The 18,968-nt window shown below is 36.7% G+C and overlaps 1 protein-coding gene across 15 annotated transcripts in view; it reads left to right on the top strand.

The window, feature by feature from the left end:
• TENM2 (teneurin transmembrane protein 2) overlaps positions 1-18,968 on the top strand; it is a 1,136,432-nt gene that overhangs the window by 1,046,786 nt on the left and 70,678 nt on the right. For 11 of the 15 annotated variants that reach the window (XM_068697798.1, XM_068697795.1, XM_068697797.1 and 8 more), the window contains 3 exons: positions 4,928-5,122; positions 10,594-10,794; positions 12,368-12,580. In XM_068697798.1, the coding sequence (XP_068553899.1) occupies positions 4,928-5,122; positions 10,594-10,794; positions 12,368-12,580 (609 nt within the window). The remainder of the gene's footprint in view (positions 1-4,927; positions 5,123-10,593; positions 10,795-12,367; positions 12,581-18,968) is intronic. The other 4 variants (XM_068697794.1, XM_068697793.1, XM_068697790.1 and 1 more) reach the window with 1 other exon arrangement.

The following is an 18,968-nucleotide window of genomic DNA, read 5'->3' as shown; positions in this document are numbered from 1 at the left end:
CAAACCTGTTTGGAGCTTCAAGTATCAGGGGAAGGCCTCTCAACCAAGCAGCTGTGTAACTAAACCAAGTTCTGCAACTGCCTCCAAGAGTTTGACTCCTCAGATATCCTTTACTGGTCTTGTCATGCTCTAGAAGAACAGCTTTGGTGAGTATGTATGTGTGAATAACATAAGGGTGGGTGAAAGGAGTGTGTACACAGACTGCAGCTGGGATACTTGTAGTAAGTGTCACTGGAGAAAATGGTGGCTTTTGATGCCAGACCATTTGGGCATTATCACTCACCATCTCCCCCCTAATCCATGTGTAACAGGCTGTTATCAAACCATCTTTTCTCATCCATCAGGGAATATTAACAACATAAGTCCAAAATAACTTGCCAGAGAAAACTGAGAGAGAAAACTTTTAGGGAGATGTTTGGCTGACTGTCCCTGTCCAATCCGTGCTCTTCAAGTGGGCAACCCACAGGACTCGAAGATCTGTAGTATCTGCTATCTGTAATCTGATCAGCTGAGACCCATGTAAAGAACCCAGTCTGCTTTTGTTCAAGTACTGGTAAAGAGCAGAATCACATCATTGAAGCCACATTCAGCAGTTTAATAGCTGTTGCGCTTATTTGAACTTCACTCAGTAGATATACCTAGTGCGTAACTTACTTGAATGCTGCGTAAGTATTCCTAACACCTCTACCCACTTTAGAAAGTGCTGGTGTGTAATGTGGTTTCTTTATGCAAATGATTTGCCCACAGAGATGAGATTGTTCCATTACGCAAACCTACGTTCCTTCAGCGGGCTGTGAACAGACAGGCCTGTGCTGGAATAGGGCCCATCTCCTACATGTAGGGGAAATAAGCACTGCTAGAAAGCATGAACTCCAGATGACTCCTGAAGTGTTTGGACGTTGACTGAGGCAAACTGAATGTAAAATTAGTCTTGACTGTCTGAAGTCTCATCTTGCAGCAACATGGCCTAGCAAAGGCCTAGCAAGCCTCATTTTAGCCTGCTTGCCTGGGTTTTCTACAGAAGAGTAGCTTGATTCTCTCTCTCTCTCTCTTTCCTCACTTAGGTCAACCTATAAACCCAGAGCAGAAAAATTAATGACGAGCTATTTATTACAGCAATGACAAAGCAGCTTCTTATAATCTACTCATGCTGACATTCTTATTTACATCTTTCTCCTGCTATCTTGGTGATGTGGCAGTCTTGAAAGTGCCAAAATCTGACCAAGGACATCTTGTCACTTTTCTTAATATTAACTGTAATAAATTTTCATCCTAAGGTTAAATGACAGATTCTTTCATTTGTCCAGAGTCAGTTCTTGTGTCACTAACATCTTGGAAATGCACCCCTCAACTGCAGATCACTGCAGACAGATTATTTTTGAAGTAATAGAGAAGTTTCACAGGGTCTAAATGGTCTTATGGACCATAGCAAGACCTCTGACCTGATAGAAGCACAAAGAGAGAAATGAAAAGCAGTGACATGGCTTTCAGCTTCACTTCAATTCCTAAAGGACCAGAACAACCCAAGGGAACACTTTAAAAAAATAAATAAATATTTCTGTGGGAGCTCTTTAGCCCACAACCTGGCACCATCTGTTAATCTTTGTTCTGCTCTACCAGATATCCAATTTCTGTGTCCCAGAAGCTGAACCCTGCAAATTTAGATCAAAAGTGGGAGCTGAAAATGGCTCTCCAATAAACGTCTTCCAAATAACAAATATACATTTCTCTGACTGGACCACAGTTGCCAATTGATTATTTAGTCTTAGGTGCAAGGCAAGGAGAGAAACAGTCTTATGGCAGTTGACTGACATGTCCTTGTATAGCTAGGTCTAGAGTGGTCCCATCTAGGCTGCTTGATGGTTCTGTTTTTTTGTTTTTAATAATGTAATTATTTCTCCTCAGTCCCTCTTGCAGGGAACTGTGTTGCTCAAATAGATTTATTGCCTTTATTTGAGTTTTGACTGCAGAGGAGAGGTTTGCAGAACAGAAATCCTTTCTTGGCAATGAGTGCCATGTTGACCTCTAAAATAACAAACCAAAAAAAGCTGCTCCTCATTTGTATCCAGCTTGAAAGTCAACTCTGACTTTTTGTCTTTATACCTACTTGAATAAATGTGATTTATGTGTAGAAACTGTTTACTGTCTTCTGATTAGCTTAGCACTCCAGGACCTTTTCTTTCCATGCAGTTTTATCACAGCATGGTGAAGGAGGCTGAGAGGCAAACACAAGCCATATGCTGGCATGTCCCAGTACAATTGGAGGAGCCCCCCTGAGCAACTGTTAATAACAATACCATTACGTCTGTTCAGTGGCTTGGAAGCATGTAGAGAATACACATCTTACAGTAGTACTTCATTCTGTGTTGGACTCGAACAATGGGGCTGCAATCTTCACCACCACATACAGGAACTGAGAGCTTCCTAGATCTAGGGAGAAATGTTTTTGCCATAAGATAAGGTCCAAAAAAAGGAACAGTGTCTCTACAGTGTGTCAGAGTGTGGAAGGTTTCAACAAAACTTGGCACTCATTATGATTACTCTAGGTCTTCAGGACAAACTGCCTTCTGACCACTCACCTCCAGATCTTCTATGTCATGGCAAGTAAAGAGAATAGAACTGAAGTGGTTATTTACTTACACTGATTTGGGAAAAGGTGTCAGCATCTGCACAAGTAACTTTTTTAATTGTGGTGAAATGGAGGGTTATGGTCAATGGAATTGTTTGGGTCCCCAGGTCTTCATACCTGAGGAGTGGAAGCAGTCTTAGTGTGATCCCTTCCTTTATGGCTCACCTGTATGACTTTGCAGTAGCAGCAGTTAGCATTTCTAGGCAGTGAAAAGCAGTGCATGCTGAAGAGCTGAGATAGACTCCATGATGTAATATACACAGACAGAATGAGCAGTTAGTGAAATGGCATCCAAGGTGCTACTGGTTCTGTGTGTGGTGTATCATGGAAGGGTGTTACATGACGACATGTAAAAACATTTAAAGCGGGCTGACCTACAATGCAGTTTGGACGTAATGGATATTTGTCTGCATTGAAATTCAGTCCAGCTGGTTCAGTAAGCCTAATTCTGAAACCAACTGCAAAACGCATAAGTTAGAAGTTTAGCATAAACTTTTGCATATAATGAAGTAATGTGACTTGTGAGCATATATCATGTCCAAAATCAGAAAGCTGCTGCTGAAAATTATATTTTATTCATATCTGTATTCATTTGTGGAGTGAAGAAAAAAGTTAAGCAAGATTACAAAGACTCATGGTAAGAGAGAATACCAGTAATGAAAATGCTACTTCCAAAGGACTGTACTCAGACAGTGAAGGGGTAGCAAAAAATAAAATAAAATAAAATAAAATAAAATAAAATAAAATAAAATAAAATAAAATAAAATAAAATAAAATAAAATAAAATAAAATAATTCTCAGACCTCGACATGTAACTCTGTTGTACAAAAAAATCAGCTAAAAAGGATTATACAAGTGACATATGACCAACTTGTGGTCTTAAAGGAAATAATTCTCAGTACTCCGAATTTTAGCTAACATCTAAGGTTACAAGTCTGTATATATGTTTATCTGATCAATTTGTTTCCACTGCACAAAAGAAAATTCTTGAAAAAATCCATCATGAAATGTGTTTTTGCAGCAGATCAATGGGACAGCTAAGATTAATAAGAGTTGCAGGACCGAACAGTGGAGGAGTTGTGCAACAGGACAATTACACATTTCTTTGTAGTAAATCAATTACTTGGGTTCTCCTTGATCATTCAGGTTAAAAGGATAATAGAAGCAAGACGGACAGTAAGACCTTTTAATGATTAATAGTTGCTTTGGAGTATATTTTTGGTACTGTAGAAGTAGCTATTAGTTTCTAATTACTTTGAAGGGTGAAAAGACAGGAAAATACTTTTTAGTCTTTATCAAACTGCATCAAAGAAGAGTGTAAAAGTTCACCTCTAATCAAAGATTCACTTCATTAGTTCCATTTTCTGTGATTCCTTGGTTATTTTTCCCATTTCTCTGGTGGGTGACCATACATTCAGCCTTTGGCAGGCACGTAAATTCACAAATTGCCATGTTTGCATGGGAGATGTGGGCATATAGGAGTGTGGATATGCCTTGGAGTAACATTCATTTGTGACTGGCTTTAGTAAGCCACTTGTTTCTTTCCATTGTTCTGCATATGTACAACTTCTGATTCCCAGCATGCAGAACCTGCTGGCTACCTTAATTAGTTGTAGGCTTCATTTGAATAAATGAATTCTGTATATTTGCTCAAAAATTGTCTTTATAATAATACAAGAGAGATGGATATGGGTTAATGGTGCTTTCTTGTCAGTACACCTAGGGTAGAAACAGTCTCTCTGGGATATGGGTAAAGAAGATTTGGCAGGGATATTGGTGGCAAGGTGCATTTGTATTGATGCATTTGCATTGATGAAAGCTTGCGTTATTTCTGTGTTCATGATCTGTATATGGGAAAAACAAGTCAAAGGGTCTAATAAATTTTTGGGACACTACGCTAAAAAACGCTCTGCTATATACTAACATGCTGTGGGGACTGTTCTGCTATCTGAGAAGAGTGGATGTTACCTAATGGAACAAAGCAGAGTAATGTCAGAATCAAATCTGTTCACATTGCCTCATCAGTTATCCCAGACATCACCAATAGGTTATAAAGAACAGTAGTTGTATTCTCAGAATGCCTGACACATGCATGCTTTATTATATAGTAATGAAATGGTTTCTTTGGGAAATGAAGAACTGAACTGCTACAAATTGGCTTTGATTTTTTTTTCCAGTAAATTAAGATACTCATATATATGTCTAAGTATTTGGAAGTGGATTTTTAGTGCACTTTAGAGGAATTTTAGATTTTTTTCCTGACCCTGTATGCTGTTTTTCTTCCGTTCAATTTCCCAGCTGCCTGCCCGGTACTGTGCAGTGGCAATGGTCAGTACTCTAAAGGAACCTGCTTATGCTACAGTGGCTGGAAAGGTCCAGAATGTGATGTACCCATCAGCCAGTGTATTGATCCCTCGTGTGGAGGTCACGGTTCCTGCATCGAAGGGAACTGTGTCTGTTCTGTTGGCTATAAAGGAGAAAACTGTGAAGAAGGTAATACTGTAGCACATTTTCTTTCTATGTTGTGAGTTTCTTTTGAAATGCTTAGGAAAAAATAAAATAAAATTTTAAATGCAGACCTACACTAACAGATGATTGTAAAAGAGAAGTAAAAATGTAGTCCATCACAATTTTACTGATCTATGAAAGTTTAAACTAAACTTCTGATTTTTATATACATTGTTTTGCGGTACTAAGAGTGCCACAAGTAAACCTGAATAATTCCTTTGCTGAAGAGTGAAAATAAATCTTTTCTTATGGATTACATTTATTGAACAATTTAGAAGTAAAATGCAGAGGAAAAAGTGGTAGTAGTAGAGAAAATAGTAGAACTGCAGCTCCACACAAAGCAAACAGATAAGTCACTTTTAAGACAGAAATTGGTGAGACAGATTTGGAAGACTTGGGTGTTACAGACTTCACCTTGTGCAAATTAGTCCTGTTAGACATGGAATTTAAGAAAGGAAGATGGCATACACTAGCAACAACTGTCTTAAATGTGGAAAAGTTCTTCATGTTGTAAGCGTCCAATTCTTTGTATGCAGAATGAGCAAATTTAACAGTATGGCCCATTGAAAATGTGGTCATAGCTGGAGCTGATACTGGTTTTATGCACAGTGGTTTTTGTTAGAATGCACAGCTTAAATTGAACTCCTTTTCTTTTTAAAATGAAAGTATGGTTTTAGGAGAGAATTTAACTCTCCAGAGGAATGCTAGATAGACAGTTCTGCATACCTTGGCACATCCTTAGAGCAGTGATATTTCAAGGTAGTTTATGATGACTTCCCAGAGTTTATTAATCCTCCAAAAGGAGGAGCAGTTTGAAGATTAAGGTGACAGGAGAGGAGCTGTATGGTTTCAGGACTAGAAGGACTCTGTGGAGTATTCTGAGTGGGATGCAGAGCTGTACATCACATATATATCAATTTTTATCTTACCCTGTAGTAAGCAACTATTTCTCCTACAAATAAATAAATAAATAAATTTTTAAAAAGATGGGGGCAGGAGGGAAGAAAATCATGGGGACCTATGTCACAGGAGGATTTAATCTTTGTATGTGGGCTGCAATTATTGCCTTCAGGACAAGATTGGCATTAGTCTGAATGAGCTTATTTTTGAAATCAAATCTAAGTTAGGATCCTCAATAGTGGGACTGCCAACACTGCAACAATTTGTTCAGGTCATTCCTGTCATCTCTTTCTAGGAATGCTTCACAACACTGTAGTCACTAGAGCTCTAATCCAGAACTCAGCTGAAGTCATTAGTTTTTCCATTTTTCCATGAATTACAGTTTAAGTTCTATTCAGAAAATTCTGTAAGGTCCCTTTTGGTTGCTACAAATGACAGTTCTCAGGTCACCCTGAGTGTATGATTATGGGAAAAATTAAAAAATTATTTGAAATGCCCTGCTATAGCTCACATTCTTATGGAAATTGAAGGTGGAAAAGACTGTCTGTAGCATGCAACATCCTACAACATCCAGTCTATTCCCTAGGAATGCAGAAGCTCTCTTTCTGTTACAACCTGCAATTGTTTGCTCAATCTAAGTAAGTTACATGAATTTCATCATGTTCTGTGTTTCTTTATAATTTTTAAAATTATTAGAGAGACTATGGTAAATGGCCTAAAATTGAACAATTTTTCATTTAATTCTGTAAATTCTACTTTGTAAGCAATTCCTCATCCACTGTGATGATAATTTCCAGGGACTTGCATGGAGTTCTCTCGTTACTTTCAATTGTCTGCAACGTTTGTGCTATATCTGGGGTAGACATCTTTGAATCCCCTAACACTCCTACAAGAGAAATAGGCTCTTCTAGTGCTTAATTTAGCTTATCCTGATATGAATGTTTGAAATAGGTGAAGCAAATTCCTCACTCACTCCAGATAAGTTTATAGAACAAGCTAGTGCAAGTACTGTTGCAAAGGCATTAATGTTAACACCTTTCAAACCTGGAAACACCGCAAAACATTCAGTTAACAAAGTTTGGAGGAGTTAAATTAATATGTGAGGGGAAAGGATATAGATTATTTAGTCACCAGTGCTTGAAAGGATGAAGAGTTTAAGAGGTAAATGAATTGCAAAGGCAGAAGGTATTAACTGCAAGCTTGGAAGGGGCCGATAACATGATAGAAAAGGTTAATATAACCTTTTGCATACCTCATTGGGCAATAAATAACTCAATAAATTAATTTACAAATAAATAAGGAGCAACCAGCATATTTCTACTGTAAAATTCCATTTCTTCTGTACATATTTGTCACATTAATTCAAGAGCTCTGGGGAAAAGGGTATGATATGAAGTCTTGTCTTTCCAGTTGCAAGTAATCATCTGATCATATTTAAACTTTATGCATGAATTAATGGTAGAATGATGCAAATAAATATATTTATATTTATGTTAGAATATGGAATTTCCTCTTTTGATTTGAGCTTCCAAAAAGAATACTGAAATTTGGTTCATTTGCCATTTTCCAACTAGGATATTGAATTAGAACAAGTGGGTCAGCATTTTTCTTCTTCCCGTTAGCTTTTTATTTCTTATATTCGTCATGGTCATATTGTTCAAACAATTTACCTGAAATGAAAGTGGCACTAGAATCAATATCTGTGATGCACGATTTTTGCAGCATAAACACGGTTGTTCTATTAACAAATTTGCACACAGAATGAAGTGGCATATTTGCCAGATTTCATTCAATCTGGTTTGGGGGGAGACAAGTGAAATTGACAAATTAGGTTAAGTTAACAGTGTTTTTCTTGTCAGTTTCATGGTCGAGTCATTTTTCAATGACATTTAACTTCATAAGTGTAATTCATGGCTCTTTGGGGGTTTACGGTACATATTGTTCAGAAAACTCCTTGACCTCCTTTTTTGTCCTTAGGGATATAAATTGCTTTCAGTACCCTTTTTGTCAAATCTACAGAGGGCCCAATACTAAATGAGCTCTAATGATCTGAGCTGCCAAGGGGCTGTGAGTAAGTCTAACAGACTCACTTGCTAAAGTGTGTTGTCCTTTGTTTAAACACCAAAGAAGCTCCATTTATAATTCTTTATTAAGTACCATTGTAAACCCTTCTAAAGAGTTGGGGGCAGAACCTTTGTAGCGTAAAGCAGTGTAGTTTTATTACAGATAATCAAGTTATGCTAATTTTAGCAGCTGAGGATCTGGCTTGGAGATGATAACCCAAAGAGTATGTGTTAAAATAGAGCAAGGGTCGAGTTCAGAGTACAAGGTCTCTTCAAGTTTAAACTTTGAAAGCTATTACTTAATCATACAAAACAAAACAAAGAAAAAAGTATAATTGTCTAGAACAATGGACAAAGAGGGTTCGTGTGAGTTGTTATTCTATAAAACAAAGGTATTTGGGGCTTAGGGGAATTGATAGGCTTATTCTGTGTGAATAAATCTCAGCTGCATGCATCAGTAATTCAGCAATAGGAAACGGTTCATATAGGTAGAAGGAGGTGGTTTTGTTCTACATCGCTTTCATGAGCACTTCCATTTGAGAAGGAAGGTGGTGTGTTTCTGAAATGTGGAATACATTAGGACTAATCAGTATTTTCTAAAGTTAACTGTCCTGCAATGTACTACAGAAAGTTACACACATTACCCATTTGAATTTCCCATTAAAATTAAACCTTAAAAGAAAAAAACAAGTTTAGGGGAGAGAGTATCATTCATCCTTAAGGTAAATTGACATAAATCTTTCTTTTTTTTCTTTATTTCTTTATTAAATCAGGTTATTTTGTCACAACTGTCTGTGTTGGGTATAACAGACATAGCATGAATGATATAATCTAAATTTCGGAGTTTCTGATTTTGTTGAGCATGGAGGGGACTAACAGGAAGAAGGTTCTAGATGATTTTAGAACAATTTATGAATTTACGATTTTTTTTTGTGAACTGAACCACAAAATAATCATGGTTTATGGGTATATGCTAAATTGCACTATAGTATTTCCATGTCCAATTAATTGAGCACTGAATCTTAAAAAAAATAAGAAGAAATTGCCAGGGTCATTATTACAGTGAAAATCTTATAAGAAGATTTCTTGTTACCGTAATTTCTGTGCTACTGTAATCTGAATTAAAATCAAATATGAGTTATTCTGATAACTCATGTTATTGTATCTCTAAATGGGCCTGCTTCAATCCTCTGAGTTGTATCTAATCTATATACTTACTTTAAATGCTCTGTAACTTCATAAAATAATTTGACAAGACTGTTTATAGAAAAGTTGAGATTTGAAAGATCAACTATTGTTCATATAAGGCAGAGTGAAAATGTCTCTGCCTTAATTTAGAAGGATCAATTTGGAAAAGATGAGAGATAAATCACTTTCATTATAAACTCAGATCTTCCTAGAGCTGCAAGAGAGAATGCCAATCATTTTTGGTTCTTCTCTTGTGAGCTGATATATACCAGTCATGAGATGAATTCATTTTATTTAGGACATAAGTTTGACCTTGACCCTCAATTCCACAGCAAAAGGCAGTTGGTGAAGCCTCAATGTTGGTACTCACGGTAGAGCATAGTGCACTTACACAAATTAATGAAACAAGATAAAAATTTGGAAAACCATAATGTTACTGATAGGGCTTACTTGAAAGACACCACATAACATTCCTTTATTTGTCAGGACTGAAATGGCAGAAGAGGTTTTATGGATGATTTTCCATCATAGCTGTTTTCACTTTCTTATGCTGTTGTTTTCAGATAAAGATGAAATCTGTATGTACATCTGTTTTTCTTTATTTCTTAAAAGAATTACCTGCTGGGTAGAACATGGATTGAAATAACAGGGACTCTCAGTTTCACTGCTTAGCTACTAATGGACTAGGAATAAAATGTTCAAAAGTGCCTGAATAATTTAAAAGTCTAAAAGAAGCTAAAAGCCATGAATAATTTGACTTCTAGGTATTTAAAGTAGATACCACAATCTTATGTTCACAATGGTCTAGCAAGTATATAGTAATAATAGTAGTATTGATAAAGATACTCCCAAGTAAAAAATATATATATATTTTTTGAAAAGTGCAATTTGTTTGATGTTTTTATTTTTTTTAAAGCGAGGAGAGGGGGCCAATACATTATTCCACACAGTGTTTAACTCAGCAGAACTTGTGTGTTTCAGAATGCCCCCAGACTAAGGCTTATGTGTGGAGCTCTTACTATGTATATTTAACTTTTATTTTTAAGTCTGTGTAGTTCTTCACTCCAGAATTCCTGCAGTAAACTTTTGTTTTTCAGTCACACCCTGTTTTATATTCTGCTAATGTAATTACTTGACGCTTTCCAGTTCTCAGACCAGATAGTTATATGACTTAAACAACCACATGAATTTACTTTATTTTGTCCCAGTGATATGAACTTTTCAAGGTACCACTACTACATATTTTCCAGACATTATATTGTGGGAACTGACCTTTCTCTACATCGTTTTTGTTTTCTTCTTTAGTTGATTGCTTAGATCCAACGTGCTCCAATCATGGAGTCTGTGTGAATGGTGAATGTCTCTGCAGCCCAGGCTGGGGTGGAATAAACTGTGAGCTTCCCAGAGCCCAGTGTCCAGACCAGTGTAGTGGGCACGGTACATACCTGTCTGACACTGGTCTTTGTAGCTGTGATCCCAACTGGATGGGTCCCGACTGCTCTGTTGGTAAGAAGAATATTTCTTCTGATTTTGCAATAATGCACCTATTTCATTACAACGTGAATGTCAGAGGCAAATTTGAAATACAAATAAATTAGAAAATTTTATTTGGAACAAATTTGGTCCTGTTCTGGATTATGCTGGAAAGAAGCATTGTATGTGTGTATATATTTTAAATACTATTTAAATACTACTTTTTAATACATTCCTAATTTGGGACTGACAGCTGGGGTGGGGGTGTAGGTCAGGAGTCTGTATTTCATTCTGCAACTGACTCTCTTGTGGACTGAGAAAGTTCAATAACTGCTTTATAGTCGTTTGGCAACTTCAGCTGAAAAACTCCACAGCAGTGATTTATAAATATGTTCATAACATTTGGGGAATGCAAAACACTCCAACTGAGTATATTTTCAGGGTTTGCTTCATTGTGCATCAAAATGCTACCCATTTTATGAAAAAAAAAATAAATTACAAAACAGAAAACTCTCGCATATAGGGTATTTTTTGATTCTCAGTTGTATATGGAATATTTAAAGAATTAATTTTAGGGCAGAAGACACAATAAAAACCAAGCACCAAAGTCTAAACTAAAAAATTTCATCCTTTCCAAAGCTGCAGTTGACTTGAATATTATAAAACTTGTTTATTCTAACAGAAGGAGCTAAGGAGAAAAAAAGCAGTTTTGACAAGACAGCAAATGTTCTATTTGTGGGGGAAAAAATACTTGAAATTTTGCATTTATATTGCAAGCTGAATCTTGAGATGGAATAGTAGGCCATAAGTAAGACTCTCAAAGTAATTTTTACAGCTTTCACATGTATTCAGTTATTTCTTAAGATTAATGACTCAGAATACCCCACCAGTGAAATGAGTATCAAGATATGTTTTTTTCTGCTTCATGCATCAGCAGCAGCTAGAAAAATACATGAATGAGAATTTAAACTGTCATTTTCTTTGATGCATGAGGCAAAAGACTCCTCTGCTTTTCCACAACTGCTGCTGGCAGAGAGCTGTAAGAGAACTTGGGAGCAGGATGCTGGATATCTCACCATTATTAGTAGTAGGATTCCAAATACTTTCACTTGCAAGTATTTCTTCCAGTCACTCCTAGAGTCTAAGTGACCCTGAATTGTCACCATTCTCTGCTGAATGTGTCTTAGGTGAGTTTTGTTCTCGTTCTTAACAAATAAATGTCTGTATTAAAATCAACACAGGTTCAGGTTTGAGTAAAACAAAACTACATGAACTACAGAACTACTTCTGCAGTGCTGACAGACGTCGAGGAAGCTACCTGTGAAAATTGCTTGTATCAGAATAGAGAACACAGCTCTACAGCGATCTGCCCAGCACATAGGAACAGAATTTTGTAATGACTCTTTCATGTAATTTACCATGTTCTTCAGCAAAAACTGACTGCTGGGTTTGATCTGGATACGAACAGGCCAGTTTTTGAGAGCATGTAGTTTTCAGCAAAAGCGTATTTCTTCTACTCAATTTTACTTAATGACTTGGGTTGCTACTTCTGCCCTATTGCCACTGGCATAAGCTAGCTGTAATCTTTCTTCTTTTTTCCTCCTAGAAGTGTGCTCTGTAGACTGTGGCACTCACGGGGTGTGCATTGGCGGAGCGTGTCGCTGCGAAGAAGGGTGGACAGGAATGGCGTGTGACCAGCGAGTGTGTCATCCCCGTTGTACAGAGCACGGAACTTGTAAAGATGGGAAATGTGAATGCAGAGAGGGCTGGAATGGGGAGCACTGCACCATTGGTAGGCAAACGACAGGCACCGAAACAGGCACATATTGCTTTCTTTTCATAAATCGTAGAAACATAGTTATTGTTGTGTATTGTAATAGGCTGTTCCTTTAAGGACCCTAATGCTTTCAAAAATTAGCTCAGACTCCAAATGTTTGGGCTGAAATGCAGATGAGCTCTTGGAATGATTTAAAATCGATAACAAACTGATTTGGGGGGAAAAAATCCACAGCAAATGAACGTTAGTAAGTAAAGATGTAACAAATGGTCCATCACGGTACCATTTCAGCCAAGCTTTTCAAACTTAACTAAACATTCCTTTGTGTGAATGGCATCCTTTTTAATTTCCTGGTCTGATGCATCAGTGCTTTCCTGCTATTATACATCGCATCTGAAACACACCACCACCATCTCCACACAGAGCAGGGGTCAAGTTGTGGAGGAATAAGTGCTCCTGGTGTTACAGAAATAGCTCCCTAGCATTTTCCTGTGTTGTGCTGTGACAGTGGGCATGGTGTTTGCATATAGACAATCACAGCATGGGAGGGCCTTGTCAGTAGTGCAGCATGCTGCTGTACCCTTTCCTAATAGCGTGCTGCTCAGTACAGCATTGGCATCATGCAGCGTGCCGTGACTAACACGATTGCATCTCAGCTGTGATGTGTCAGCCTGGGAAGTTCAAAAAGGTTATACTTACACAAAGTAATGATGCTCTATCCTCTCAATTACAGCACTTGAAATCTTATTTTGAAGAAGAATTAATTGTTTCTAAATGAAGTTCTTTATTTTGTCACTACAAGCAGTTAGGTTGTGTGTTTGGACTACCTTGCAAAGTTACTAGGAAAAAAAAAAAAGTTATTTTCCCTGTACTGTAGTCAAAAATGGGAAAATCTAAATGGTCACATCTCTTCTGAGAAGCATGAGCAAGATAATCTGGAGTAAGAATATCCAACTGCAAGCTGAGACTATGTAAGTTTCAGGCAAGTGTATTTTCCCCTGAAAAAAATTTGGAGGACTTACCTTAAAAGAAACCTACAGAGTTCAAATCCAAGATCATCTTTAAGTGGTGAATTTACCAAAGAAAATAAGTAGGTCAATTGAGATTTTCTTGGCAATCAGGGACCCTAATGGGACAGTCCTATTACAAGTGAATTGTTATTTCTTTAATTAAAAGTATGGTGAGATTATTGCATCCCTCAAGCTGTTTTTCTTTTTTCATTCCCCTCTGACTTCTTCCTGAATATACAATCCATTTCAGATGCACACATGAGTTGGAAACTAAAAGACTGTGTTTATTGGGAAGAAAAAAAAAAAAAAGATTCCTATTTTTAGGGCATATCCATAAATGTTGTGGTGCTGCATGCTTCTACCACACTATGCTAATATGATTTAAATCAAAGCTTTTATGACTGAACACTTTGTCACCAGCAAAGATGCAGAGTGTTTTTTCACAACTGCTTTCTGACTTCCATCATATCAACCTCTCTCTACTGGATTAATCTAGGCATTTTGTTTTAATATTAAGTAATTACCAGATCCTTACAAAATGCCTAGTTTATAAATATTTTTGCATTAAGTTGTCTAATAATTGCTTATTTTAAAAGTTGCTTCTTTGTCCTTTTTTTTTTTTTTTTGCTTTATAATCCTCTAGAAATATGCCTGTTTAGAGGTAATTAATGTATTTTAAGTCTTCATTACTGTGCACACAAAAAGATGCCTTACACCAATGCCATGAAAGAATTCTGAAATTTACAAGTTCGACTAGTGAACCCTGAAGTAAGAGTTTTAGTTTAATTTTCAGAGCTATGAAATAAATATTTTCGATATTGCAGAAGTATATAAACAATTCTTCTTTTGAGAGAAAGGGCAGTGCTGTTGAAATGATTAAGTAAATAAGTGTAAGCTTTTTTTGCTTGTTTGGTATGTATTAGAAAGATTTCTTTTAAATTTAATATGGTTCTGCCTGCAGCAAAGATTAGACTACAGGGAAAAAAAATAGGTTTGCCCTTGTAATTATCATACATTTAAATTTGTTCAACCATTATTTTTGTATTGTATATACACAGATATTTTTATGACTGGGCTGTATTAGTAAGAAATTTGATACGTTCATATCATCAGGCCTGATTGTGAGGCTATTTACAAAAGCACAAAACATGAGGCCAGAAATGGAATTCAGTTCAGAGGAAAATCACAGCTTGATTCCATGGGTTTGTTTTTTCTGGCTTGGTTTTAACACAAAGGCTCACGTTGTATGGGGCTGAAGGGGAGAAAGAGTTTGAGCAATAAGGACCATAAAACTAATTTTTGCCACTACTTGTACAAAAAATGCTAGAAGTTAACACTGGAAAATTGGTCCTTAAACAGTGGATTGGTACTTGGATCAAAGATGAGGCGCTCAAGGTATTTTCAACAGCAGTGTGGAGATCTAAAATGTACTTAAATTTTACAGAAAATCATTTTAACTTAGTGTATTTCCTTCATGGGTTTAGCTTTCAACTAAAAGGTTGGCAGACCATTTCGTGTCAGAATTACTCACTAAGGAATGTTTACCTTAATAATATTCAAGAATGCAAATTTGATGTATTTGAACCTTGACATAGTTCTGTTCGGAAGGCACCTGGCAAACCCCACAGTCTGTCCAAAGACAGAGCAAGGCCAGACCAGAGTAAAAAAGCATATGAGCAGAGGCTGAATTTCTCCCTTCCCAGAACACAGTTTGAATTCTTAAATACCTGTGTGAGGTCCTCATTAGCCTCACAATACATTTGAGAATTTCTTTACTTCAAGCAGAAAAATGGGATTCTCATAGGAGAATTTATTTACTCTGAGTATCCATTTATTGCTAGAACTAGCCTGAAATCCTTTCAAGTCAGCAGAAAGACTTGCTTTGATTTGAGTGACTTAGGCCAAGCCCACTTAGGACAAATTGATCCATTTTGTGAAGAAAGACAGGTTTCTACACATAGACCACCATTTATTTTATTTTCTTTGTGTTTCCTCGGCAGTTTCTTGTGCTATATTCACATCATAGTGGAAAAGAAATCATTATAGCAACCTGCAGGTATCCAAGTTTGTTCAGGTTATTTTATTCTATTTAATATAAAATTAGTCCTTTATAGACAGCAGACTAAACGCGCACTCTTTTTGGCTTTTCCATGTTGTGTACCTAAGCCCACAATCCCCTCTCATGAAATTTAACAAAAATGTGGTTTCTCTCTGTTCTGCCTGTATTGTAGGAAAATAACTCTGAAAAGTCGCCAGGAATGCCACTATTAGCTCACTATTAACGAGCTGTGCAAAGCAGCTTTTACCTATGTGCATCAATAGAATTATATATAAAAGTCGGTGAACACAAATTCCTCGCTACACGGGTTTTGAAGAATCCACATCCAAAGAATAAAAAGTGCAAGTATTGGTGCCTGGTCTTACTGAAATGCTGTATGTATCAGAGCAGAACTGTGCACCAGACACTACATTTCATTTTGCTACTTCAGGTAGGGAGAAAAATTGCTTACTGGAGTGATGATAAAGAAAATGAATCTTCTCCCAGTGCAAAAATAGACCTGTCAGGATATATTTATTAAGTGATTACTATTCAGTGATTGCAATTATGGAGGAAGTTCTAACTAAATAATAGAGGGTAATCTAGATGAGGAAAAGATTATTGGAAAACTAATAACAAAGCAAAAGAATAAGATACAGCAGTTGCTAAATCTTGAACCAATTTCATGCCAGAATTTTAAAATGGAGGATTTATCTTTTCCTGGAAGCATCTGAGTGTTGTTAAAGCATGCTGTTATGAAACAGGTCTGTTACTTTCACTGAAAATAATATTTGGATGTGTAAGACTATTGTTTTTAATCTATTGTTGGGGATGTTCTCCACATAAACTGCCAGAGTTGTACAATAGGAACAGTGTGATATATAAGGAGATCTTAAGGAACAGACACAAATATAATTTTAAAAGCGAAGGACCATCTGTAATCCATATCCCTGTAGTACGAAATACAATTGTTATTAAGTCATTGGTAAAAATCTTGTTGTGAGACCAGAGAAATCAGGATTTCATTCTAAATATTTATGAGTAAACTTTAAAACACTGCAAACGTATTTTATATTGTGAGCTCTCTCAACAGAAGTGTATACAGAAGATTGTCTTCATGCCAACCTGTCATATTCCCAAACCCTTGCTCTTTTCTGCTCACATCCTACAATAACGTAGGTTAAACACTCCTGCTTTCAGATCGAAAGTGGTGTAAGATTGCAGTAAAGGCTGCTCGATGGTATGGATACTGTGCTGCAGATTAAGATCAGAACAGTTCTTATCTTTTCTGCTCGTTTTCTGTTTTTAATGCAAACAAGCTGTAGCCCCTTTGACAGCCACAGAAGCTGAACTTCCTAATATCTACCTGCTAGGCAAAACAGAAGCAGCGGTAATGTGAGCATCTCCGCAGACTGCTTCCTGCCCTTGTGATTGTTTTTCAGAATCTAACTCCAGAGGCGAGGATCTGCCACTCTCTTTCCCCCACTGAGTCCTTAGCCTTTATACTGAAAATGTCAAATGGTAGGAAATGTTCCTTAGCAAATAAGGGATTCAGAGATCTGTATTAGTCCTGTACCTTGTCTTCTGGGTTGTCAGGGCCTTGAATAATGAAGAAGGATTTGAGGGAACTGGAATCCTGTACCCTACATAGTGGGAAGTAACCTAAAATCCTTAGCTTTATGAAAATGTGCAGAGAAGGAAAAAGGACTTTCTGTCTGGGATGATTAAGATAAGAGGTTTGAGTTTAAGTTACAGGACGGGAGATTTGGGTTAGGTGGTAGGAAAAAATTTGCAGCAGTAAATGAAAAACTGAATGAGATTGTCTGAACGAGTGGTGATACCCTCATTGATGGAGCTTTTAACAATAGTTTAGACAGATGTCTGTCAGGAATACCATAGAATAATTCATCCTGCCATGGGTCAGAAAGCTGACCAGAAAATCATTGAACTATGCAAGCTCTCTTCCAGTCTGATTTTAAATGATAGTATAAAGTGGTCCCTTGGAGCTTAAAAGGAAATATTCATTCTAAATAACTTATTTGATAATGTTCCAAGTTAAAATTTGTACTTTCATCCCTGTTAATAATTGGATGCCACTCTTAAAAGTAGAATTTTATCATTTATCCAGCCAAAGAAGTCTAATCTGTGAGTTTATGTATTTGCAGAATTATAGGTTGTAGACCTATTCAATATTCTATGATTCTATGACCTGATGATCTTTTGAGGTCCCTTGCAATTGTTCTATGAATTCCATGTTCCTGGTCTGTGATTCCATACATAGAGCCACTCTGAAACATCCAAACAAAGAGCAAATATTACACCCAGTAGGTAAATACTTAAAACACCTTCCCTTTGAGATATGAGGACTTGCCCAGCTGAATACTAGACAGATAACATCCCACTTTCTGATGTTCTTACTGAGGGGAAATAAAAAAATTACTAAAAACTTTTTTCCTTGGGTGTTTTGGGATGACCATGCCCTTTACAGCTTTTAGACATGTTTACATTTTTTGCAGGCACAAGGGAGTGCCACATATAAAGTGAAAGGATTTAGATTTAGATTTTTACTTCATCATGAAGTCAATAATCGATAGAAACATTAATAATGGAGCATTGTGTTATCTTTGGATCCAGCAGGATATTTTTGTCCCATGATAATGCTCTTTATGTCAAAGATTTTTTCTTCTTCTACTGATTTTTCTTGTTGTAATTACAATGGTAATGATTCAAAGATGAAGCAATTTTCAGGAGAGATGGAAAGTGTGTGGGAGGAGACAGTGGAAAGCCATCGTATCTGACAAAGAGCAATTTAAGAGTTAGATATATTAGACTTCAATGCATTTCTTACTTAAAATTTATCTATACCGTTTTATAACTTACCAAGGTATAAAAAAAAAAAAGCTAAACAAAGACAAAAGAGATTTAGTTTGTGCTCTGTAGAGTGAGGGACACGCATTATTTTTAACTTCATTTGAAAAATACATAGCATATTTGGGTCATGACTGCTTTTCATTACTGATGATACAGAAATTTGTTGGTGACATGACCAGAAATGTTGGAGGCAGTGGCTGTTTCTATATCTCCGGATTCGGGTTTATCACCTGTATAATACAGACTTCCTACTGTCTTCACACCTGGAAGCAGGTTTCTTAATAACTAGAAGTCTTTCAGGTATGTGGTGTCAAGCTTTCAATTGGAGTATCATAGGATGGCTTCCTCCCCATGCATCTTTCAGCAAAACAACAGTAGCAGATACTGCATGAATTAAGCTGAGGGGTTCTCAGTGATTTCTGTCATTCTTTGCACATAATTTGCATTTTAATTTGTCATGCAAGCACAGAGAAACTCTATGTGAGAGGTAGAAATCCCACTTAGGAAGCAA

The sequence above is a fragment of the Anas acuta genome, chromosome 14, assembly GCF_963932015.1.
Source record: "Anas acuta chromosome 14, bAnaAcu1.1, whole genome shotgun sequence".
NCBI classification, from domain to species: domain Eukaryota; kingdom Metazoa; phylum Chordata; class Aves; order Anseriformes; family Anatidae; genus Anas; species Anas acuta.
This window is presented reverse-complemented; position numbering and strand designations above follow the sequence as displayed.